Source organism: Anolis sagrei, chromosome 6 (genome assembly GCF_037176765.1).
Source record: "Anolis sagrei isolate rAnoSag1 chromosome 6, rAnoSag1.mat, whole genome shotgun sequence".
Lineage (NCBI taxonomy): Eukaryota > Metazoa > Chordata > Lepidosauria > Squamata > Dactyloidae > Anolis > Anolis sagrei.
In genome coordinates, this window is record NC_090026.1 from 15,007,667 (window position 1) to 15,034,139 (window position 26,473).

The window sequence follows — 26,473 nt, forward strand, 5'->3', positions numbered from 1 at the left end:
GCAGCCGAAGTCATGCTCCAGCCATGACACCAGCCACGTGGCTCTAAAATTGCCTTTACATCTGTCTGACAAAACATCCACACCCAGAAAGAAGCACCTTAACACAGCCTTGGGACAGGAGCAACAGTTATCGGAGCCACAGAAGGCTCCTGCCCCTTCATTTCTTGCCGCTGGAGGCCTCACCTGTCGACTATGACAGGTCCCAACTCACATGCGGCGGGACAGGAAACCTTTAATTTCTCTGACAGATGTTGAATCACCCTTCACGTGCCTCTCAGCTGGAAACGCAAAGCTTGGGAACTCCTGGAATGTCCGAGGATTGAACCCGAGTCCCTGCCGTGGGAACCTGTGACAGGTCCACACAATGAAACCATGTGACAAAGTCATGATTACCATAATTCACAGCCCTAAATATACCTTTTTCATGCACTGCAACCTCAGTCCCTGTTTCTCTGTGAGCCATGGGTGCCTCAACACCATTTTTTAATGTTTTGCAATGTCTTTAATCTGATAATGGTCTGGGTAACTTAGAGAAAGATGACAAAGATCAAAACTTTGAACTTTCTACAGCATATCTTGTTTGTTTTCTAATCTTTAGGCCAGTGTTTCTCAACCTAGGGGTCGGGACCATTGGGTTGGGGGTCGTAAGGGGAGTTTCAAAGGGGGCACCACATATTTCTGATAGTCTCAGGAACCCTTTTGGCAGAGAAGGGTGAAGATGTCTCCACCTGTCCTTCTCTTCCTTTTTGGTGTTGGTGAACTACAACTCCGAGAATTCAAAAACTACCCCCCCCCCCCAAACCCCACCAGTATTCAATTTTGGCCATGTAGGTAGTGTGTTAAGTTTGGTGCAGATCCATTGTGGGCTGGGTTCAGGGTGCTCTTTGGTTGTAGGTGAGCTATAATTCCCAGCAACTACAACTCCCAAAAGTCAAGGTCTATTTCCCCCAAACTCCACCAGTCTCCACATTTGGGCATATTGAGTATACGTGCCAAGTTTGGTCCAGATCCATCATTGTTTGAGTCCACAGTGCTCGCTAGATGTAGGTGAACTACAACTCCAAAACTCAAGGTCAATGCCCATCAAACCCTACTAGTATTTTCTGTTGGTCATGAGAGTTCTGCGTGCCAAGTTTGATTCAATTCCATCATTGGTGAAGTTCAGGATATTCTTTGATTGCAGGTGAACTATAAATCCCAGTAACTACAAAATCAATCCCCGCCAATCCCTCACCAGTATTCAAATTTGGGTGTGTTGGGTATTTGTGCCAAATTTGGCCCAGTGAATAAAAATACATCCTGCATATCAGATATTTAAATGACAATTCATAACAGTAGCAAAATTACAGTTCTGAAGTAGCAACAAAATAATTTTATGGCTGGGGTCAACACCACACAAGGAACTGTATTAAGGGGTCGCAGCATTAGGAAGGTTGAGAACCACTGCTTTAGACTGAAATAAAGGGACACCATATAAAAATAAGTTGGGAACACGCATAGTAGGATCCATTCCAAAACTTCCAAACTCAACTTCCATCTGAGAAAGACTTTGCATGCAACTATGAGTAAATCTATATTTCCTGCCTTTGCTCTCCAGCTCTAATAACAGTTCCATATTAAGGTGTCCTGAAGCAGTCTTTTCCAACATGGTTTTAAATTACAACTCCCATTGTTCTGAGCAAGTAGTCATATTAACTGGGGTTTATGAATGAGCGGTGCAGTTCCATTTCAAAACATCCGGAGATCATTGGCTGAGAAAACTGAGCTAAGGAATGCGAACCATTTCCATATTCAAAAGCACATTAGATAGTCGGCACTGCCTCCATTAAGGATACAAAGCAAATAAACTGCTGCCTTCCACCCAACTTTCTTATGCTAATGTCAGAAAATGCAAGCTTTCACATTCACAAAAGGCTTCTGCTTGAGGAAAGTTCTCCCATAGTCAAAGGGTGAAGTTTTATACTTATTTAAGAAGCTGCAAACCCACTATTTATTTGTTTTTATTTATAGTGTCAGAAGCAAGTTGAGGGTACAGTTTTTTTTCCCATGTCAGGAGCAACTTAAGAAACTGCAAGTCGCTTCTGTTGTGAGAGAATTGGCCATCTGCAAGGACATTGCCCAGGGGACGCCGGATGTTTTGATGTTTTTACCATCCATGTGGAGCCCCCAGTGGCGCAGTGGGTTAAACCCCTGTACTGGCAGAACTGAAGACCGACAGGTCGCAGGTTCTAATCCGGGGAGAGCATGGATGAGCTCCCTCTATCGGCTCCAGCTCCTCATGGGGGGACATGAGAGAAGCCTCCAACAAGGATGATAAAACATCAAAACATCCAGGCCTTCCCCCGGGCAACGTCCTTGCAGACGGCCAATTCTCTCACACCAGAAACAACTTGCAGTTTCTCAAGTCGCTCCTGACACGACCAAAAAAATTAAAACCATCCATGTGGGAGGTTTCTCTCATGCCCCGCATGGGGAGCTGAAGCTGACAAAGGGAGCTCATCCATGCCTTCTCCAGATTTGAACTTGCAACCTGTCGGTCTTCAGTCCTGCTGGCACAAGGGTTTAACCCACTGCGCCACCGGGGGCTTGAGGGTACAGTTAAAATGCATTTAAAAACATAAACAAAGTTTTAAAAGGGGCATTATGCTAAATGTCCTTTGACCAGAAGCTGGCCACTTGGAGTGCCTCTGACGTGTCTGTGAGAAAGTCTTCCATTGAGCATGTGGCAGGGCTCAGGTCGCATTGTAGTAGGTCATCTGTGCTTTGCTATTCTCCATACTCACATGTCCTGGACTCCACTTTGTGGCCCCATTTCTTAAGGTTAGCTCTGCATCTCGTGGTGCCAGAGCGCAAGCCCATTCAGCGCCTTCCAGGTCACCCACCCTTCTGTGTGTCCAGGAAGGAGTGTCTCATCTGGACGCAGCCACTGATTAAGGTGCTGGATTTTAGGCTGCCACTTTTGGACTTTTGTTTGCTGAGGTGTTCCTGTGAGTATCTCTGTAGATCTTAGAAAGCTGTTTCTTGATTTAAGTCATTGGCATGTTGGCTGATATCTGAACAGAGGATGGGCTGGAGATGGCACTGCCTTGTTCCTTTAATTCCTCGCTGCTACTTCCCGAAGGGTATCAGGTGGTGCAATGCCAGATAAACAGTACAATTTCTCCAGTGGTGCATGCGGTAGACATCCTGTGATAATGTGGCATGTCTCATTAAGAGCCACAGCCACTGGTTTAATGTGGTGAGATGTATTCCACACTGGGCATGTGTATTCAGCAGCAGGGTAGCAAAGTGCAAGGGCAGATGTCTTCACTGTATCTGGTTGTGATCCCCAGGTTATGAGAGAAGCCTCCCCACAGGATAGTAACACATCCTGATGTCCCCTGGGCAACATCTGATTCTCCCACACCAGAAGCGACTTGCAATATAGTATAGCTCAGTGGTTCTCAACCTGGAAGTTGGCCTACAACTCCCAGAAATCCCAGCCAGTATACCAGCTCTTAGGATTTCTGGGAGTTGAAGGCCAAAACATCTGGGGACCCACAGGTCGAGAACCAGTGGTGTAGATGCAACCTCTGAAATGTGGAAGTCTGCATCGCCGTCTGAAAAAAGTAACTTTCCAGACTTCTGGGGCTCTTCCCTACTCCTCTCTTGTGTTTTGTGGGGAAGAAACAATATAACATGAATGAAAAGTGGTGGAGAGAGCCTGGGTGGATCTACACTGAAGGTGCAATTTGACCTGGGATCCTGAGATTTGTAGTTTAGTAAGGTTCCAGACCTCTATGACAGGGAACACTGAAAACCTTGTAAAACGATAAGTCTCATGATCCCATAGCATTGCACCTTGGCAGTTTTCCACCTTCTCTGCCACAGAGTGCTGGGGCCTCCTCAAACTACAACTCCCAAGATTCCATAGCATTGAGCTATGGCAGTTCAAACTGCATGGGCAAACTTCAGCCCTCCAGGTGTTTTGGACTTCAGCTCACTCAATTCTTAACAGCTGATAGATACAGACATGGACAAACTTCGGTCCTCCAGGTGTTTTGGACTTCAGCTTTCACAATTCCTAACAGCCTACCAGTTGAAGTTTGCCCATGTCTGTAGTAGAACCACAACTCCTATTGTTCCATAACACTGAGCTATGCCAGTTAAAGTGGAGTCAAACAGCAGCCAATCTTCACTGCAGCAATGAGATGGAGGAAGGCCCCACCTGGGCTGGTGACAGGTGAGTATGCAAATCACGCCCAGGAGAGCAAGCAAGTGATTGGCTGGGGCAGAGAGCCTAACTCCACCCCAGCAGGTTGGGCAGCTTGTCAGTCATCCTAAGGAAGGAGGCAAGAGTCTGGGAGCACCGCCTCTTTCTCAGTCCACCTGTCCGCTGGGTTACCTGTAGCACCTTCTTTGGCCTGCTCTTTCTCCTGAAAGGCTGAAATCCACACACGAGAGGGAAAAAGAAAAAGCCATGAGGAGGCAAAAGAGAAGCTTGGAACTTGGATTGAGACTATTACTCAGCTGTGGTAAGTAGCCAAGGAGGAAAACTCTACCTGGGCGAGGTTGGGCAGGCTTTGGAATGGTTACCTGGCTTTGGAGGAATCTCCCTAGAGTGCACCTTCACTGTCGAATGGGATGCAGTTTGACACCACTTCAGTGCTATGGGAGTTGTAGTTTGGTGAGGAACTCTCTGCCCGGAGTGTGGTGGAGGCTCCTTCTTTGGAAGCTTTTAAACAGAGGCTGGATGGCCATCTGTCGGTGGTGATTTGAATGCAATATTCCTGTTCCTTGGCAGGGGGTTGGACTGGATGGCCCATGAGGTCTCTTCCAACTCTTTGATTCTATGGCAGAGAAGGCAAAAGACTTTGGGAAACTACAGCTCCCAGGACTGCCATGCACTGAGCAATACATACCATTCCAAAGTGACGAGACTCATCATCACCATCTGACCTTGGTTATGTTGAGTTCCTTCAATTCGTTGCCAACCTATGGTTTCCTTGGCAAGTTTTCTAATAATAATAATAATAATAATAATAATAATAATAATAATAATACCTTTATTTATACCCTGTCACCATCTCCCCAAGGGGACTCGGGGTAGCTTACATGAGGCTTGCCTTCCTTTCCTTCTAAGGCTGAGAAAATGGGATTTGCTGAAAGGCATCTAATGCTTTTCCATGGTCAATTGGGAATTCGAACCCAGGTTTGGCATAATCCAAAAACAACATTAAGGATGTAATTATATTGCAGACCCAATGCAACATTGACTCCAGTTTAACTGCCATGGCTCAATGCTAGGAAACCTTGGGAAGTTGTAGTTTAACAGTGTCTTGAGCCTTCTTTGCCGAAGAATGCTGGTGCCTCACTAAACTACAACTTCCAAGGATTCCATAGCATTGAGACATGGTAATTGAAATGATGTCAGATAGCATGCATTCTATAGTGTAGATCAGGCATGAGCAAACTTGGGCCCTTCAGATGTTTTGGACTCCAACTCCCACCATTCCTAACAGCCTCAGGCCCCTTCCTTTTCCCCCTCAGCCGCTTAAGCGGCTGAGGGGGAAAAGGAAAGGGCCTGAGGCTGTTAGGAATGGTGGGAGTTGGAGTCCAAAACACCTGAAGGGCCCAACTTTGCCCAAGCCTGGTGAAGATGCACCCTCAAGTAATCCAAACTGGGGGATTATGGAAGTCTTTGTCCCAAAATAACAACTCTGTTAATTCACAAGGTCGTTCGCCTTCTCTGCTAAAGAGCTCTGGTGCTTCGTGAACTACAAATCCCAAGATTCCATAGCATCAAGCCACAGCTGTTCAAGTGGGGGCAAACTGCAAAATTGTGGCTCGTAAACCCTTTCCAAAAATCTATGCAAGTTTTTCAGGACACTGGCATTCTCAATCCTAAAAAAGTGCTCAGATTTGTTCGGTCGGTCATGTACCTTTTCTTCTGCCACTTGGTTTAACGTTTTGTAATATGTGACTTAGTAAGATTTCTTTGGGGAGTGAAGAGTACACAGGAGGAGGATTTGGGTTTAAAGTCTTCTAACAAACTTCCAGGACATCTTCTTTGTTGATGTGAAAGGTAAACGTCCACTTAAAGGAATGGAAGGCAATCTACTAGGAACATCAGCTTAGTCAAAATGGAATAGATAACAATATGGAAGTGTGGAAGGAAGCAGTGTGTGTAGTATGACACTTAGTACATCTAAACTGTTGAATTAATGCAGTTTGATGTCACTTTAATTGCCAGGGCTCAATACTATGGAATCATGGGATCTGTAGTTTGGGGCAGCGCCAGAAAATTGAATTGTGGAAAGAAGTGTGTGTGTGGTATGACACTGAGTAAATCTATTACTGTTGAATTGATGCAGTTTGATACCTCTTTAATTGCTAGGGTTCAGTATTATGGAATCATGGGATTTGTAGTCACAACACACACACCTTTGCACAGAATATCAAACTCTGCAAAGGTATGTGTGGTATGACCCTGAATACATCTACACTATTAAATTAATGCAGTTTGATACCGCTTTAATTGCCAGAGCTCAATACTATGGAATCATGGGATTTGTAGTTTGGAGCAGCACCAGAAAATTGAATTGTGGAAAGAAGCATGTAGATATATCGTATGACCCTGAGTATATCTACACTGTTGAACTGATGCAATTTGATACCACTTTAATTGCCAGGGCTCAGTATTATGGAATAATGGGATTTTTAGTTTGGGGCAACACCAGAATATCAAACTGTGGAAAGGGGTATGTGTGTGGTGCGACACTGAGTGCATCTACACTGTTGAATTAATGCAGTTTGATACCACTTTAATTGCCAGGGCTTAATACAATGGAATCCATAGATTTTTAAATCCTTGCATGTTGTTTATATGTGATTTATTTAATTTTATTGCTGTTATTTTTTGTTATTGCTTTCTTGTTTATTGATGTGTTGTTGGGCTTGGCCTCATGTAAGCCGCTCCGAGTCCCTTGGGGAGATGGAGGCGGGGTATAAAGTATTATTATTATTATTATTATTATTATTAGTAGTAGTAGTAGTAGTAGTTTGGGGCAGCACCAGAATATCGAATTGTGGAAAGAATTGTGTGTGATATGTCACTGAATACATCTGATCTGTTGAATTAATGTAGTTTGATTACCACTTTAATTGCCAGGGCCAAATATTTGTACAATGGTATCCTGGGATTAGTAGTTCACAAAGCACCAGCACTCATGGGCCGAGAAGGCTAAAGAAAACTACAACACTAATGATTATAATAATAATATAATAATAATCATAATAAACTGCATTAATTCTACAGTGGAGATGTACCCGTATTTACGATGCTTTTCAGATTGAACATCCCCAAATACATTAAAAACAGCTACAATCTTTCAAAACGGGTTTTCATCATTGTGTGGTATAATTTTCCCAAGCTCTACAGTTATTCTGTCCCTCGCTTTTCCTTTCCGCTGTGCTAATAAGACTGCTAAGCGCTGTACTTTTCTTTTCCTGCATCCACACCCCTTCCTTTTGCCTGCTGGCCATTTCTATCATATTCTGCTGGGAACCGAATCCGGTTTGGCAACCAGGCTGCGGAGATCAGGCTGTTAGCTGCAACCCGTTGGGTGTCCCTCCAGAAAAAAAGATGAACCATCTTCTGGTATTGATAACTCAGACATGGTATTTGGGGTGCATCTACATTAGTGGTTCCAAACCTGTGGTCCATGGACCACCAGTGGTCCACATGAACTAAAATATGGACTGCGGCCTCACCGTTACGACACCATTGCAACTAGAGCAATTGGTCTCACAAAACCCTCTTATAGCGCCGAGACTTATTAAATATGTTTTTTTGTGGGTGAGCAGATAGCAACTACTGGATGGCATATATTCTGTATCAGAAACTAGAACTGATGTGGTCTAGCTGATGCAATTTTCCGAATCAGCACCCCAAATAACCAAACTGAATCTAAACCGATTTGTAACCCTTTTGGTACTAATTTTGGAGAGTTGTTCCTGTTCAAGTGGTCAGAAAAAAAGTTGGGAACCACTGATCTAGACAATGGAATCAATCCAGTTTGGCTCCATGCTGTAGAATCCCGGGATTTGTAGTTTGGTGAGGTGCTAATGCTCTTTGGCAGAGGAGTGTTTTAAAACTACAACTTCCAGGATTCCATAGCTTGGAGCCTTGGTAGTTAAAAGCATTGTTGCATTGCATTCATTCTACAATGTAGATCAGGTATGGCCAACTTGGGCCCTCCAGGAGTTTTGGACTTCATCTCCCACCATTCCTAACAGCCTCAGGCCCTTTCCTTTTCCCCCTCAGCCGCTTAAGCGGCTGAGGGGGAAAAGGAAGGGGCCTGAGGCTGTTAGGAATGGTGGGAGTTGAAGTCCAAAACTCCTGGAGGGCCCAAGTTGGCCCATGCCTGGTGTAGATGCACCTTTGGCGAGAAGGAATTGTTGGGACACCTTAGAAGCTGGGTCAAGGCGTGTTTACCTGGTCGTGTGATGATGCAGAATAATTTATTGCTTTGTCACGGTGTATGAGGAAGACAAACCAAAGTGATTCACTGTTGGTTTGTGAGCAAGTATTTGGGAGAAGTTAGTTTATTTAAAAGAGGCACCTGCCTGGAAGCTCTGCTTTGTGACACTAGTCATCTGCTTGGGATCTGTGGGATCTGGCTGTCAAGTTAGCCATACATTAGGGAAATGGACCTTGTAAGAGTCTTCTCCTCAACCTTCCTCCATACCTTTCCAGATTTATGATTAAAAGGACTAATCGCAATCTAACTTTTGTTGTGTTGGGTGCTTTCGATTCATTTCCAACATGTGACGAGCCTACTATTAGGCTTTTTTTTTTGCAAGAGGGGTGCTTTGAATGTGATTTTCCTACTTCTTGGCAGGGCGTTGGACTGGATCGTTCACGAGGTCTCTTCCAATTCTATGATTCTATGATATGTTCCAGGAAGGTTATCCATTGAGTTGTTGAAAGCTTTCATGGCTGGAATCACTAGGTTGCTGTGAGTTTTTCAGGCTGTATGTCCATGATCCAGAATCATTCTCTCATGCTGTTTCACCCACATCTATGGTAGGCATCTTCAGAGGTTGTGAGGTCTGTCAGAAACTAGGCAAGTGGAGTTTATATATCTGTGGGATGTCCAGGGTGGGAGAAAGAACTCTTGTCTGTTTGAGGCAAGTGTGAATGTTGCAGTTGGCCAGCTTGATTAGCATTGAAAAACCTTGCAGCTTCAAAGCTTGGCTGTTTTCTGTCAGGGCCAGGTAACACCTCCCAACAAAGGATCCCCCCTCCCCAGACAGGCTTCCAGATCATAGATCATTTTGTTTGCCCTTCTGTGGACACATTCCAGCTTGTCAATATCCCTCTTGAGACAAGTGTGAATGTTACAGTTGGCCAGCTTGATTAGCATCGAAAAGCCTTGCAGCTTCAAGGCTTTTTTGCCTGCTTCCTGCTTGGGGATCCTTTGTTGGAAGGTGTTAGCTGGCTCCAGAGACGGCCCTAGGTAATTTTCAACGGTAAGCAAACAGTATTTTGGCGCCCCCCGCCCCCAACCAATCACTGATATATATTTCCTGTTCGTCGTGGGAGTTCTGTGTGCCATATTTGGTTCAATTCCATCATTGGTGGACTTCAGAATGCTCTTTGATTTTAGGTGAACTATACATCCCAGTAACTACAACTCGCATATGTCGAGGTCTATTTTCCCCCAAGAGCGCCTCAAGAGCGCCCCTGGGCAAAATCAACTATACTGCAAATGCTTACTTTGCGTAATGGGTTGAGCCGCCCTTGGCTGGCCCTGACAGGAAGCAACCATGCTTTCTATATCTGTGGAAAGTCCAGGTTGCCTCACGCAGACAAGAATTCATTCTCCCACCCTGGACTTTCCACAGATATATAAACCCTACTTGCCTAATTTCCAACTAATCTCTCAACTTCTGAGGAAGCCTGCCCTAGGTGTGGTAGAAACATCAGAAGAGAATGCTTCTGGAACATGGCCATATAGCCCGGAAAACTCACAGAAACCCAGTTATCCATTCAGTTCCTCTAAGACTGAGAAAATGTGTTTTTCTGAAAGCCGCCCAATGGGTTTACATAGCTGAATGGTGATTCGAACCCGGGTCTCCTCTAATCCTAAGACAACACTAAAGGTGCATCAACACTGTAGAATGAATACAGTTTGACATCACTTTAACTACCATGTCTCAGTGCTATGGAATTCTAAGAGCTGTAGTTTTATAATATCTTTAGCCTTCTCTGACAAAGTATGATGGTGTCTCACCAAACTACAACTCCAAGGGTTCCATAACAGTGAGTAATGGCCGTCAAAGTGGTGTCAAACTGCAGCCATTGTACTATGTTGGTACACTTTATAATGACTATGCTACACTGGCTCCAACAATCAAACATATTCAAGGCGTTAAGTGAACTATGCTTGATAGTACCAAGTCTGTATTTAAAAGTTTGAATCCGGGGATTGTGGTGAGCTCCCGCTGTTAGCCCCAGCTTCTGCCAGCCTAAGAGTTAAAATAACATGCAAATGTGAGTAGATCAACAGGTACCGCTTGTGCAGGAAGGCTTCCCTTTTCATCCTTTTTTGGTTTTATCCATTATTTATTATTTTCTTGGAATCCTGGCAGGTAGAAGATGCATCTACATTCAATGATTACTGCAGTTTGACACCAATTTAACTGCCATAGTGGAAATAATAGTAAATGTAGTGTGTTGAGGCACCAGCACTCTAGCAGAGAAGGCTAAAGATCTTGTAGAACTACAACTCCCAGGATTCCATTGCATTGAGCCATGGTACTTACAGTGATGTTAATCCTAGAATGTAGCTAGTTACACCCAGAGATGTGCACTATATATGTGTGTGTGAGAGAGAAAGATATATGTATATATTTTAGTGATGTCTGCACAGGTGTGCAGTTTGTTACACCTTTATTTTCTCAAAGATGTGCTTCACAAATAAAGGTCATTTAGTAGACGGACGTGCCATGCAGCGTGTATTTCCTGTTGGGTAACAGATTACCATTTGTGAATTTAGGAATATAGGTTGTTTACCTGTGGTCTGGGCCAGGTGGGGGTTGTGTGATAGTAGGTGGAGCAGGTAGGGGTGGTCTGAGAAAGCAAACACATCCTGTTCTGCTATCCTTCTTCCTGCAAGCAGCCTTGTGTGCTTGGTGAGGGGGCTGGGATGGGTGCGACATTCCTAGAGGACAAAGGTCTCAGGGTTTTAGGAAAACACAGATAGGAAGGGGAGGAGGTCGGAAATGACTTTATGGCAGTGGTTCTCAATCTATGGGTCCCCAGGTGTTTTGGCCTACAACTCCCAGAAATCCCAGCCAATTTACCAGCTGTTAGGATTTCTGGAAGCTGAAGGCCAAAACATCTGGGGACCCACAGGTTGAGAAACACTTCTTTATGGGGTACCTCTCTCAAGCTAAACTTAAAGCTGCTAAACTTGCTAACCGAAAGGTGGCAGGTTTGAATCCGGGGAGCGGTGTGAGCTCCCACTGTTAGCCCCAGCTTCTGCCAACCTAGCAGTTTGAAAACATGCAAAATGTGGGTAGATCAATAGGTACCACTCCGGTGGGAATGTAACAGCGCTCCATGCAGTCATGCTGGCCACATGATCTTGGAGGTGTCTATGCACAACGCCAGCTCTTTGGCTGAGAAATTGAGATGAGCACCAACCCCCAGAGTTGGACACGACTAGACTTAATGGGCTCTAGTTTCCATACAGAACACATACCATCTAGTAGTTACCATCTGTTCGCCTACAGAAGCCATATTTAATAAGCCTCAGTACTTTAAGAGAGTTTTGCAAGACCAGTCTCTCTCATTGCAACAGTATAGTAATGGACATATTTAATTTTTGTGGAACACGAGTGGTCCACAGACCACAGGTTGGGAACCACTCTGTTCTATAGCATTGAACCTTGGCAGTTAAAGTGTCAAACTGCATTAATTCTACAGTGTTGATGCACCCTTGGTTACTAAAGACTCAATGTACACATCCTTTTACTTGGTAAAAGAGAGCAGAGATCATCTACAAAAGGATCAGCCGGCTACCGGGTTGCGTGAAACTCCTGTTATCTTTCATTCCAACAAGCCCGAAACTCTTTGTAACCAGATTCCTTGGAGAGAAGAGGCTTGGAGCTGAGCCCGTGAGAACAGTGAGCCGTCTTGTCCAGTTAATGTGCAAGTAATGTTTGTTTTCATGGCATGTCCAAATCCTCAAGTAGTTGAGCTGAACCTTGGAATCAATCTGTGCTGAGCATTTGCATAATCTAGTCAAAGAATCAGATTAATTGTATTCCCTTGACTTGTAAGCAGGTGGATGTGCCGTGGTTCATTTGACTTGGCTGTATCTCCTGTATAGAAATAATGTAGTTTGGACACCACTTTAACTGCTAAGGTTTAATGCCATGGAATCTTGGAAGTTGTAGGTTTTTAAAGGACTTCAGCCTCACCAAACTACAATTCCTAGGACTCCATACATGGTTCATTTGACTTGGGTGCATCTCCAGTATAGAAATAATGTAGTTTGGCACCACTTTAACTGCTAAGATTTAATGCTTTGGAATCTTGAGATCTGTGGTTTTTTAAAGGACTTCAGCTTTAGCAAACTACAACTCCCAGCAGGCCCATAGCCAGGATTTCGTTTCGGGGGGGGGGGGGGGCTAAAACATTTTCAGGGGGGGTTTCGGGGGGGCTGAGTTTCGGGGGGGGGGGGCTGAGTCTGAGTGAAAGAGGGTTTAGCCTAGCAAACCTTTTGTATCATTACCCCAATACCCCCATGCATATGGGATATATTGAGTATGGTGATCAGATCATGATATGAATAAACATAACAGTTTAAATAATGCACCAGTAAGGCCTTTTCGCGAACCACCATGAGAATTTCGAGGGGGGGGGGGACTGAAGCCCCCCGAGCCCCCCCCCCCCCCCCCGGCTACATGGCTGACTCCCAGGATTCCATATGTGGTTCATTACACTTGGGGTGTATCTCCAGTATAGAAATAATGTAGTTTGGCACCACTTTAACTGCTAAGGTTTAAAGCTATGGAATCCTGGGAGTTGTATTTTTTTTTAAAGGACTTCAGCCTTGCCGACTACAACTCCCGGGTTTCTATACGTGATTCATTACAATTGGGGTGCATTTCCAGTATAAATATTGTAGATTGGCACCAGTTTAACTGCTAAGGTTTAATGCTATGGAATCCTGGAAGTTGTAGTTTTTTAAAGGACTTCAGCCTCACCAAACTACAACTCCCGGGTTTCCATACGTGGTTCATCACAATTGGGGTGCATCTCCAGTATAGAAATAATGTAGTTTGGCACCACTTTAACTACTAGAGTTTTATGCTATGGAATCCTGGGAGTTGTAGTTTTTAAAGGACTTCAGCTTCACCAAACTACAACTCCTAGGATTCCATGTGTGGTTCATCACACTTGGGGTGAATCTCCAGTATAGAAACAATGTAATTTGGCACCACTTTAACTGCCAAGGTTTAATGCTATTGAATCCTGGGAGTTGTAGTTTTTTAAAGGACTTCAGCCTCACCAAGGTACAACTCCCAGGATTCCATATGTGGTTCATTACACTTGGGGTGCATCTTTAGTATAGAAAGTAGTTTGGCACCACTTTAACTGCTAAGATTCATGCTATGGGATCCAGGGAGCTGTAGCTTTTTAAAGGACTTCAGCTTCACCAAACTACAACTCCCAGGATTCGATAGCATTGAGCCATGGCAGGTGAAGTAGCATCAAAATACATTAATTCTACAGTATAGCTGCACCCTGGGACGTTCGCCTCTTTTACGCTCCCTCCTGTCTTCATTGTGTGTAAAGAGTCAAACTAAGTGAGTAATCACGTTAGAGTTTCTTCAGCAGCGATTACAAGGCATAGCTTTCTAAACAGCTTGAACTCTGACACCTCTCTTATTAGAAACTTGTTTCCTTTATTGACAAAGACTGGGATTAATGTGCAAGGCTTACAGTACCTGTTCCAGTTAGTTCAGATAAGAGGGACTTGCAAGAAACTTTACTTCCGTTCAGTGCTTCATTCAGCCACACTCAAGAAACTCCATTACATTCAATCACTCCCTAGTTTTCTGTGCCCTTCCTAAGCAAGTGCTTGCCATGGAATTTATTATTCTGATATCTATATCATTATCGGAACAAACAGTTAATATTTTGTTCTTATTTTCCTGCAAGAATGGGAAAGAACTGGCCAACTTGGAACCATCAAGATAACAAACTGACTTGTTGAGATTTGTGGTCAAGCAAGAAAATATTGGGTACTTATATGAACCAGAAGATTTTGACAATATGATCGCAGTCAAAGCCAGAATTGTTTTGATTAGGAATATTAGATGATCAAATAGAGAAGAAATATGGAAGATTGTCGAAGACTTTAATGGCTGGAATCACTGGGTTGTTGTACGTTTTTCGGGCTATATGGCCATGTTCTAGAAGCATTCTTTCTTGACGTTTCGCCAGCATCTATGAGGATGCTTGCCATAGATGCAGGTGAAATGTCAGGAGAGAATGCTTCTAGAACATGGCCATATAGCCTGAAAAACCTACAACAACCCAATATGGAAGATTATTACAATATGTAATTGAAGCAGAAGGGAGACTATTAGATGCTCAGAAATGGAAGCATATAGAGATTGTGACACAAGAAGGTTTGTTTGATGAAACCGATGGACTTAGAGCAGGCATGGGCATAAGACCGAACTACAGCTCTGAGATTCCCAGAGCAATTTTCCCGAAACACCTGTCAGTATTCACAGTTGGTCATGTTGAGTCTGTGTGCCAAGTTTGGTCCAGATCCATTGTTGGCTGGGTTCAGTGCTCTCTGGATAAGAGTGACTTCTGTTGGTCGTGGGGTTTTTGTGTGCAAAATGTGGTCCAGGTCCGTTGTCAGTGGGGTGGGGGTCACAGTGCTGTGTTTGATGCAGGGTGAACTACAACTTCCATCCTTTGGCGTCAGTCCAACCCCCTACAGAATGATCTACTCACATCTGCATGCAGTGGGTGAAACCCATAGCTGGCAGGGATGGGACAGGTCATAGGTTCTGGGGAGAGCGTGGATAAGCTCCCTCTATCAGCTCTAGCTCCTCATGCAGGGACATGAGAGAAGCCTCCCACAAGGATGGTAAAACATCAAAACGTCCATTCATTCCCTTGGCAACATCCTTGCAGATGGCCAATTCTCTCACACCAGAAGCGACTTGCAGTTTCTCAAGTCGCTCCTGACACGACAAAAAAAATCTGCATGTTTTCGAACTGCTAGGTCAGCAGAAGCTGAGGCAGGAGCTCACTCACACTCCCTGGATTCAAACCACCAACCTTTTGGTCAGCAAATTCAGCAGCTCAGCGGTTTTATCTACTGTGCCACCAGGGGCTCCTATACACACATACACACACAAATACGCACACTATCAAAAGCTTTTATTTATACACACATACACATACACAAATAAATAAAAGATTTTGATAGCATAGGGAAGGTGTTTGTTTTGCTGTCTATGTCCCTGTGCGGAAGATTTCACCTCACTTTCTGTCCCTGTGATCATTGGATTTTGAAAAAATTGGCTTGTTGCGGAAAGGATTGGTCAGAAAGCTTCAGTGGAGATGCCTTTTCCTCATGATAATTCTTCCAGGAATGATTTCCCCTTTTTAGCAGTAGATTTCTCTTACTTCCTGTTGTCTCATTCCTGTTCTTAACTATGAGTCATTTGTAAGTCGGATGTTTGTAACTCAGGGACTACTTGTATAGATATACGCAGATGGGTCAAAAATGTTACCTCCTGTGTCATAAAAATATTACGAGAGAACATATAACAGCAGAAGTTGCTACAGATCATAGCCTGAACGATCCTCTATACAAAAACTATGGTTCACCATAGTCACCATCAAATTCTACACATTTGTGTCATCGTTTAACCCAGGCATCAAAACGATTGTGGGAAACATTCAGGTTGTGCTCCATGACCCATCATTTTAAAGCTTCTTTAACATTTTAACATACGTGTGAAAAAGATCTTGGAGTCCTCGTGGACAACAAGTTAAACATGAGCCAACAATGTGATGTGGCGGCAAAAAAAGCCAATGGGATTTTGGCCTGCATCAAGAGGAGCATAGTGTCTAGACCTAGGGAAATAATGCTACCCCTCTATTCCGCCTTGGTTAGACCACACCTGGAATATTGTGTCCAATTCTGGGCACCACAATTGAAGAGAGATATTGACAAGCTGGAATGTGTCCAGAGGAGAGCGACTAAAATGATAAAAGGTCTGGAGAACAAGCCTTATGAGGAGCAGCTTAAGGAGCTGGGCATGTTTAGCCTGAAAAAGAGAAGGCTGAGAGGAGATATGATAGCCATGTATAAATATGTGAGAGGAAGCCACAGGGAGGAGGGAGCAAGCTTGTTTTCTGCTTCCCTGGAGACTAGGACGTGAAAAAATGGCTTCAAACTACAAGAAAGGAGATTTCGTCTGAACATGAGGAAGAACTTCCTGACTGTGAGAGCCGTTCAGCAGTGGAACTCTCTGCCCCAGAGTGTGGTGGAGGCTCCTCCTTTGGAAGCTTTTAAACAGACGCTGGATGGCCATCTGTCAGAGGTGATTTGAATGCAATATCCCTGCTTCTTGGCAAGGGGTTGGACTGGATGGCCCATGAGGTCTCTTCCAACTCTTTGATTCTATGATTCAAGTCATTGAATCTGAAACTTTCAAAGTTCTTCAGCCAACGCCTCCCGCTGCTGATGTCCATTATAGCGTCCCCATCAAACAATTATGGTGCACAGCCTTCTCTGGTGCACAGCCTTCTTTGGCCAGAAATTCAATGACGACTCTTTCTTTTAGCTTCAGATTCATGGTTCTAATCAGCCAATCTGAGCAAGAAAAGACTATATTAGTAGAGTAAGGTTACCTCTATAATATCATGCATAGATGGTCTAGAAGCTGTGAAAGAAGTAAAAGTTAGAGCGATGGAGGCATTACTTTTTGACCCACCCTCGTAGGAACGTAAAGAGGACAAACTGACCTTTTGGATCACACTGCTGGGAACCACCTTAGAATTCAAGGAAATGGGACAAATGCACCCTGAGGCATGTATTGAGAGTTACCTGTAACATTCTTTGAGCTCCGTCTTGTCTCCTTTAGATGTTTGCTACCCAAAAAAGGTTGAGCCCCAGGAGGTGAGATGGGGCAAGAGGGCAGAGTTAGGTCAGGTTGGTCTCCTTCAGTGAAATTTTGTCACAGAACGGGTGGAGCTGGCTCCCGCGTCACCAGGCAAGCAACCCAACCAGTTGAGCATGGCTCTATTTTTAAATGCCCTATTTGCTCATACAAACCACAGCCAGCTCGTGGCCTCTGTGCATGAGGACTGGCCATGAGGGATAGAATTAGCTGGCAAATTTTGGCCGTGACGTCTTGCGGGTTTTTCCTGGGTGCTAGTTTGGGATGGAAAAGTCTGTCCCATTTGAGAGCGGAGATCCTTAACCAAAATATGTGCCACACCTGAGTTTCAGGGCAGACAGTTGAATAGTGTTCGTGCACTTGTTGGAGGCTAGGATCAGTGATTCAGTTGTTTCAAGAAAGAGTCAGCGGTTTCTGCTATTTGGATAATGTCAGTTTTGAGCCTGTAGGTCTTAGCCAGTAGCCATGCAGGTTAAAGCGTTCTGGGAATTGCAGTTCAAAAAATAACATTTTCAAAGCTCTGCTTCCCAAAGTGGGAACCAACACGAGTCCTGGGGAGGCCCTCCTCTCACTTCCGCCTCCGTCTCAGGCGCAGTTGGTGGGGATGAGGGAGAGGGCCTTCTTGGTGGTGGCCCTCCGGCTCTGGGACTCTCTTCCTAGGGAGAGCAAACTATCACCTACCCTGTCTTCCTTCTGCAAGAACCTAAAAACATGGATGTTCCATTGTGCCTTTGATTAGGCAGTTCCAAAGAATTGGTCCTTTAATACCTAAGTTCTGGCACTTTATCATGGCCTCCGCTTTACAATCCTGACATTATAAAGCCCAAGGACATTACTCTCCCATCCCTTCCTCTGAATTATGCACTTTCCCTTAGCTCTAGCTAGGAATTTTGCACAAACTCAGAGCCCTCTGAACTTTTCTTGCTCCCATGATACTGTTTTCATTGTGTTATGTTTTATTGTGATATGTTTCTATTTTGTTTTGTTTTGTTTTTATTTTATTGCATTACATTTGAACTCTGTGCTCTCTGGGCTTGTCCTGAATCCCTTCGGTGAGATGGAGACGGGGTATAAAAATGAAATTATTATTATTATTATTATTAGTATTAGTATTAGTAGTAAGGATTGGCAAACTGGAAAGTATTCCTTCAATCTACTTGACGTTACCATAGGAACAAGACTAATCATTCTCTTGATTACTCATTTATCCAGGTTTAATATATTATGGGGTATTGAAAATGATAGATTTCTGCACATACTTCCAAACAAGGATTCTTATATAGCTCATATACATTGTAGGATCAAACCAGTTTGACAATGCTTTAACTACCATGGCTCAATGCTGTGGATCATAGGTGTTGCCATTTGGTGAGGTACCAGCATTGTTTGGTGAAACTAAAATTCCCATGTGTTGTCGAAGGCTTTCATCGCAGGAATCACTGGGTTGTTGTAGGTTTTTTAGGCTTTATGACCATGTTCCAGAAGCATGTTCTAGAACAAAAACTCCCATGTTTCAAAGCATTGAGACATGGCAGTTAAAAGTGGTGTCAAACTGGTTTGATTCTTCAGTGTAGATGAGGTATACAAGAATCCTTGTTTGGAGGCATGGGCACAAATCTTCCATTTTCAATACCCCATAATACGTTAAACCTGGATCAATGAGTTTGTTCTCCACCTAATCAAGAGCATGAGTACCTCTGGGAATAATATTCATAATTTCCTTTTTTGTTAGGGAAAACTACCCTAAAATAAAGCAGAGCATCCAAAAATCAAACAGGATACAAAAGTTGAACATTAGCTCATTAGGAAGCAGAGCGTGAAGTGCCGTGTGATGTGGCTGTAAAGAATTCAGCGCATAGGCAGGCAAGATGCAGAGTCCAGTCTTAAAAAATCACAAAAGGTTTATTTACAATAATAAGAAGTAACTGCATTTCGTAATAATCAGGAACTGGGTCTGAGCTACTCCAACACTCATGTCTTCTAAGGTTTCAAAGAGAGGGAAAAACACCAATCACTACATCTCTCCTGACACACAAGCAGAGAGAGATCTCAAAGCACACAGCACATACTCTCCATACTAAAGTGTAAGAAGGCAAGAGTCAGATTCAAAAAGTTTGCAATAGAGAAATATCCATTTTAAACAACCAATAGAATGAAAGCAGAAACAGAGAAGAAATAGATATATTCCCAGATGTCATATAGGAGACATGGGGGAAGGGAATAACCTATACTAAACTAACTGCTCCTCATTGAGGACTTAGGAGCACCCGGTGGCGCAGTCGGTTAAACCCCTGTGCTGGCAGGACTGAAGACTGACAGGTCGCAGATTCGAATCCAGGGAGAGGCGGATGAGCTCCCTCCACCAGCTCCAGCTCCTCATGTGGGTACATGAGAGAATCTTCCCACAAGGAAGATAAAACATCAAAAAATCATCCGGGCATCCCCTGGGCAACGTCCTTGCAGACGGCCAATTCTCTCACACCAGAAGTGACTTGCAGATTCTCAAGTCTCTCCTGACATGACAAAATAATAATAATAAATTGAGGACTTGAGACTTGGACGGTGTAGGGTTGAATTCCAGCACTTTTCACTATGAAAAAACACCATCACAGTTCCATGTGATTATGGTGGGAAGAGAGGGAATAAACAGAGCAAAGTGGGTGGCTTAAACTCTGCCAAGTTTTGTATGTGAAATTACACATTTCGAGTATTCAGCATAGATCCCCACTTGCTTACCATTGCATACAGTACAATCTCCCTATACACAGGGGATATGTGAACCTGCAGGTAATAGTGAATGCTCTATTTGCACGCTGCCCTGTGAAGAGGAGTAACTTAAGTTCTACTTTGTTACTCTGGAGAAGGAAAAACAGTTTCCCATCCTCTCCAGAGACAAAGCAATAGGGCGGCAATTCTTCCTGCTTCCCCCTTTGCAAGCCTGAAGTTGTAGGAATGTGTACACAACGGGAAGTGGCAGTGGTTCTTCCTTCTTCCTCCACTCCACCCAAGCCTGAGGCTTCTTCCTTCTCGCCCTGGAAGCCCAAGGCTGTTGTATGAATAGTGAATAAGTGAAAGCACTGATATGTGGATTTTACAGTGCTTCAAGGAAAAAAATCATTTGGATTGTATTTCCACCTGCATGGCATTGCCAAGCTCTCATGGTTGTCTAGTAGTGGGTCTCCTACCCAGGCTTCCCCTACTCACCTGAACATGCACCTACCTCCTTGTGTAGTGTAGCTGTCATCTATATAAATAAAATGTAAATGTCTGTTTGTGAATGACCTCAAATCTCCCAAAATATTTCACCGATTGCTTCAAAATTTGGAGACAACGTAGCATTCGAATAGGCGAATGTTTTATGTATTCATATACCTGCTATTATACAGACATCACACCTGTGACAGGTAAAAACATGCATGGCATCAAAAACAGCGCCATCTGCTGGATGTCCTAGTAACACATGGCAAAGTGACTCCAGAGCAGAACTGGGAGAAGAAGAGCAGGAAAAGGGCAGTGGGGCAGGTAGGGAAATCCAGACCAGAGAGAGGAGTGGGGCACAGGCCCAGGGGAGTGAGGGAGGGAGGGAGGAAAGAAGGAAGGCTCGCGCTCCCATAGCCTCATACCATGCCCGGCCTTTCCCAGCGCCGTCTCACACCTGCGCCTCCAGGAAGACGTCTCAGAAGGAAGGAAGGATTGATTGTTAGGAAGGGAGAGATAGATAGGAGGGAAGGAAAGGGTTTCCCCCAAACTCACTGATCATTATTATATAGACCAGTATAATTGTTATTGTCATTATTATATACACCAGTATTATATAGATTACATAGGGCAGTATTATTATTATTTACACCATCATTAGTTCACAGACAATGGAACAACAAAAAAATACTGTATACCCACAAGCATTACGGAATTACATATATTAGAAACCAGCTCTTTCTCTTTTCTTTCTTTTCCATTTAACTTGACTGGGCCACAGCAACGCATGGCCAAGTACAGCGAGTTGTGTAATAAAAATGTACCAAAACACTGTTGACCACCTTTGTGAAAAAGCACAGCTACAGTTGAGAAGTTGGCAATTTACTTTACAAGCCGTAGGTAGGTAGGTAGGAAGGAAGGAAGGTTAAGGTTTTCCCCTGCCATTAAGTCCATTTGTGTCCGACTCTGGGGGTTGGTGCTCATCTCCATTTCTGAACTGAAGAACTGGTGTTGTCCATAGACATCTCCAAGGTCATGTGGCCGGCATGACTGTATGGAGCACTGTTGCTTTGTTAGGTCCTTCCTTTTTTCATGGAATGAAGAAAGCAAAAACAAATTTTCAGTTACATATTTAAACCCAAGACCCATAGAGGGGCTCATCTTCATTTCTTATTGAGTCACCAAGTGACCTCTGCAGTGAGAGAACAATTTTAAATGTATGTTCTTTCCTGCAATGTCCTTACTGACATGTTGGCTGGGTGCTCTCCAAACCTGCATAAGCTCATCAGTCAGGAATCCCTGGCACGACAGGCTTCTCCTCTTGCAGAAAGTACCTTCTTGATTAGTTCTTGGGAAGCAGATCTGTGGCAAGAGAAACTGGGGCAGGAGGTGGGAAGAGACTCATGTCACCTCTCACCCCAAAAGTTGCCAAGCTGAAGAGGAAATCTTGGAAATGCCCCAGGAGAAATCACCTTTCTCTCTATCTCACCATCATGACGCCACCCCAAATGGAGAAGGCACGAGGACAGATGTGATTGGATGTTATATCTTTGGGTGTGGATAAGGCTGATGATCCTTTTCGTCATCCTGGAAAACTTTATCAGCTTTTCACAATATGAGTCTCACTTCTTCAATCTTTGCTCATCCAACGCAGTCTGCCTCCTGCCCGGATCCACAGCTGTTTCCAAACATTGCAATGCTTTGGTGCTAAATTCGTACAGTAATTACTACATAACATTACAGTGTATTGAACTGCTTTTTCTGTTGATTTGTTGTAAAACGTGATGTTTTGGTGCTTCATTTGTAAAATAATGTAATTTGATGTTTAATAGACTTTTCCTTAATTCCTCCTTATTATCCAACATTTTCGCTTATCCAGCGTTCTGCCGGCCTGTTTATGTTGGATAAGCGAGACTCTACTGTATGTAGAATGCAGTCCTTACCTTGACACCAATGTCAGGATCTCCTCCTGTCCCTCCTCTATGGCCTCACATGTAGGGACCTTCCCAATGCCCTTGTGGTTGCAGTTCAGAGCTTTGCATGCATCTACACCAGACATGGGCAAACTTAGGCCCTCCAGGTGTTTTGGACTTCAATTCCTAACATTAAGATATTAAATAGAAGGTGAACATGAGCTCAAAGATTATTATTTAATACATCTAGATCCTGATTGACTCAAACTCCAGCTCACCTCTCTCACATATATTCCTATTACAGACACTCATCTGTCACTCGTAATCCTCCCTAATTGACTTGAGTAATTAACTCATTTCTGTCTCTGACCAACTCTCCTCACGTCTCTAACTCATATCAGTGACTCTGACATTCTTCTTTCACAGCCTGTCTCTACTCATATCCTAATTAGGCTCAGCATGTTTAAAAATAATAATATACTTTATTTATATTCTGCTCTATCTCCCTGAGGGGACTCAGAGCGGATTACAGAACACATATACGGCAGACATTCAATGCTGATGTACAATTAACAATGCCAGACAGTACATAAGCAGAGGTAAAGGCTTTCCATCTTTTTCCATGTCTGGCATCTGGAGGTTATGCTCAAATCTGGTCACAAAGTGGGAGGTGCTGTTGTTCCATTTTTCATGCCGAGGAGCTTGTTGTCATTGGATGCGTTCCTGCTCGAATTGTCGGCATGTCTTTATGGGAGCCTTTTTACTTCCCCACCAAAGTGGTACCTATTGATCTACTCACATTACTGTTTTTGAACTGCTAGGTAATCGGGAGCTAGGCTGACAGTGGGAGCTCACCCCAACCCGTGACTTGAACTACCAACCTTCTGGAGGTGCTAACCATGGCCCTTCTCTATCAAAGAGTGTTACTGCCTCACCAAACTTACGAATTTCAGGATTCCACAGCACTGAGCCAAGGCAGTAGAAGTAGCATCAAATTCCATTAATTTTACAGTATAGATGCAGCCTAGGTGATCTTGGGGCAAGTCACCCACCCTGTTGGCCTCAGAGAAAGACAATTACAACTTTCCTTTGAACATATCTTGCCAAGAAGACTTTATTTTTAAAGATTTAAAGAAAAAGAGAAGAAAAAAGAAATAATTAAAAAAGAAAAATGTATTTAAAAGTTTTCTTTACATAAAAAGTGGGGCAACTTTATAATAAGAGTAATAAGAAAACTTTATAATGAGAGTAGTTCATCCTAGCAGCACAGAAGTCATGGAACAATGGAAACCTGACTTGGATTGTGTCCAAAGTAGAACCAGTTGGATTCTGGAGGGGGGGGGGGGCTTTTTCAGTGAATTCTTGAAGAATGACAAGGCTTGAGCTACATACCAAATTAAAGCTTGCTTGCAATCCAAGGATCAGTTGAAACTATTTGCAGAATCAAGTATAATTTCCCCAACATTCCTTTGATGGAAACTGGAATGTTTATATCTAAGCTATACCTGAATATGGCCAAAATAGCAAAAATAGACAAGCTAGGAGACGCTACAGCAGTTTGGTTATGCCTGACTGTACTGGGAAGGGCATGATTGCGTCCAATCCACTAATAATAATAATAATAATAATAATAATAATAATAATACTTTATTTCTACCCCGCCATCTCCCCCAGGGGACTCGGAGCGGCTTACATGAGGCCAAGCCCAGAAGTACAACAATGGAAATAGACAACATAAAAATAAATAAATAAACAGACCAGAACAATATAAAATCACAATATTCGAACTCTGAAAGTTGATCACAGCGGGCAGGGCCGGTTGCAGAGATTAAAAGTTTAAAAACACTGGGTGAGAGAGCAATGTAATGTATCTGGACAGGGGATCCAAGGGACAATGTAAGGTTAAATTGCACAACAGGTAAAATAAAGTGCTTCCGAGGGCATTTTATGCAGGGTTTGGTCAGGGATTATTGTTCATTCATTAATTGAAGGCACACTGGAACAGCCAAGTTTTCAGGCTCTTCCTGAAGACTGCCAGGGTGGGGGCTTGCCTACTTTCCCTGGAGAGAGAAAGTCAAAGCAGATGAAGAAATAAGATAATAAAGCATTAATAGGACCTGTTCCTGCCAAACCAAAACATTGGGAGGGTATGAAGTCTTCTTCTGGTAGAACTTTACTCAGACTGGGCATTCCATTTCTGGCATCATGGTTTGAAGACAATGTGGTGTTCTTCAAGTAGTCTTTTATGCCATTTTCTTATATGTATGAATGAGAGCTTGGAAAAATTAGTTGCAGTCTTGGCTGTCATAATTTTGGAGCTATAATCCAAAATGTTCATTTCTAAGCTCTGACAAGGATCTACATTTTTACTAAAGGTAAAGGTTTCCCCTTCACATTAAGTCTAGTCATGTCCATCTCTGGGAGGTGGTGCTCATCTCCATTTCTAATCCGAAGAGCCGGCGTTGTCTGTAGACATGTCCAAAGTCATGCGGCCAGCATGACTATATGGAACGGCGTTACCTTCCTGCTGAAGTGGTACCTATTGATCTACTCATATTTCATGTTTTTGAACTGCTAGGTTGGCAGAAGCTGGGCCTAACAGTGGGAGCTCACCCTGCTCCCCGGGTTCAAACCACCAACTTTTCGGTCAGCAAGTTCAGCATGACTGCATGGAGTGCCGTTACATTCCTAGTAGGAACATTTAAATGTCTAATTGGCTGCACCTGCCAGTTGAAGTGATTCAGTCAAATAAAACTGCAATCATATGATGATGTGGAATATCTGAACTCATACCTATGCATTCAGTTCAGAAATGGCAGATATCTTAGAAGAACAGAGACGGCAAAGTAGAGGATGTCATCAGTGGTATATATTCTGCAGCAGGATTCCTAGGCTTTATCTCTAGGCCTTTTGAAGTGTTGTGAAAATGAAATACATCTAGATCCTGCCGTCCTGAATCCCTCTTTGGAGGTAAGAAGGACAGGATATAAATGCTGAAAATAAATAAATATAAATGAATACAAAATATAATCTTTAGCATCACTATTAGAAAATATGTTGACCTCCCTTTTTTCACATTTAAGATGGATTTTTCATCCCGTTTTCTAGTTTTGGTGTAATTGAAATATTGCAAAGAGTTCTTTATATCCCTTCTGACAGCTTGTCTGTTTGTCTTGTTCTCTTTTATACAGCATTTCTCTCCAGCTCCCGCTCTGCAGCCGTGGAAGATGTAAGCACAGGAGGAAGTAAGAGCTTTATTAATGTTGCACTTGTTTTTGAAATAACAATCATAGCGAAGTAGACCTAACAGAAGCTTACTGTTTAGCCTTCCTATTGGCTCTCAAAATATCCTCCTTCCTTGGGATTATTTCTGTTCCAAATCAGTTCGCTGCTATCATGGTTTAGCTATCACAAGCATTACTGATTTCAACTTTTCCAGATTTGATTATTTATGGCTTTGATTAATGTGTTAGCTGTAGGACTCTTTAGGTCAGGGGTCCTCAAACTAAGGCCTGGGGGCCGGATACGGCCCTCCAAGGTCGTTTACCCGGCCCTCGCTCAGGGTCAACCTAAGTCTGAAACAACTTGAAAGCACACAACAACAATAACCCTATCTCATCGGTCAAAAGTAGGCCCACACTTCCCATTGAAATACTAATAAGCTTATATTAAAATTGTTCTTCATTTTAATTATTGTATTGTTTTAAAGTGTTTTTTGCACTAAAAATAAGATATGTGCTGTGTGCATGTTTTTTTTTTCAAATTATAATCCAGTCCTCAAACAGTTTGAGGGACTGTGACCTGGCCCTCTGTTTAAAAAGTTTGTGGACTCCTGCTTTAAGTCCTCCAAGATGACTCTGTTATTAACTTCTGCTGGAAGTTAACCATAAAGTTGCCCTGAAGGAGCTATACGTTCCTAGAGAGGTATTCTCTGAATTTAAAAAGTTGTTTTTATATCAATTTATTTATTTATTTTACATATTTGTATCCCGCCCTTCTCACCCTAAAAGGTGACTCAGGATGGCCTTACAGCAGGCAGCGAGTCGACGCCAATGCATATAAAAATAAACAAATACAATTAAAATCATACAATTAAACATCAATTATTAAAATATAAATTAAAGTCACGTAATCCAGATCATAGTCTAAGG

At 43.2% G+C, this 26,473-nt stretch overlaps 1 protein-coding gene across 2 annotated transcripts in view; it reads left to right on the forward strand.

Annotated features, from left to right (window-relative positions):
• Positions 1-4,355: 4,355 nt before the first annotated feature.
• Positions 4,356-26,473, forward strand: part of PRSS8 (serine protease 8) — a 32,164-nt gene continuing 10,046 nt past the window's right edge. For both annotated transcript variants that reach the window (XM_060780184.2, XM_060780183.2), the window contains exons 1-2: positions 4,356-4,514; positions 25,514-25,567. In XM_060780184.2, the coding sequence (XP_060636167.2) occupies positions 4,460-4,514; positions 25,514-25,567 (109 nt within the window). In that variant the 5' untranslated portion in view covers positions 4,356-4,459. The remainder of the gene's footprint in view (positions 4,515-25,513; positions 25,568-26,473) is intronic.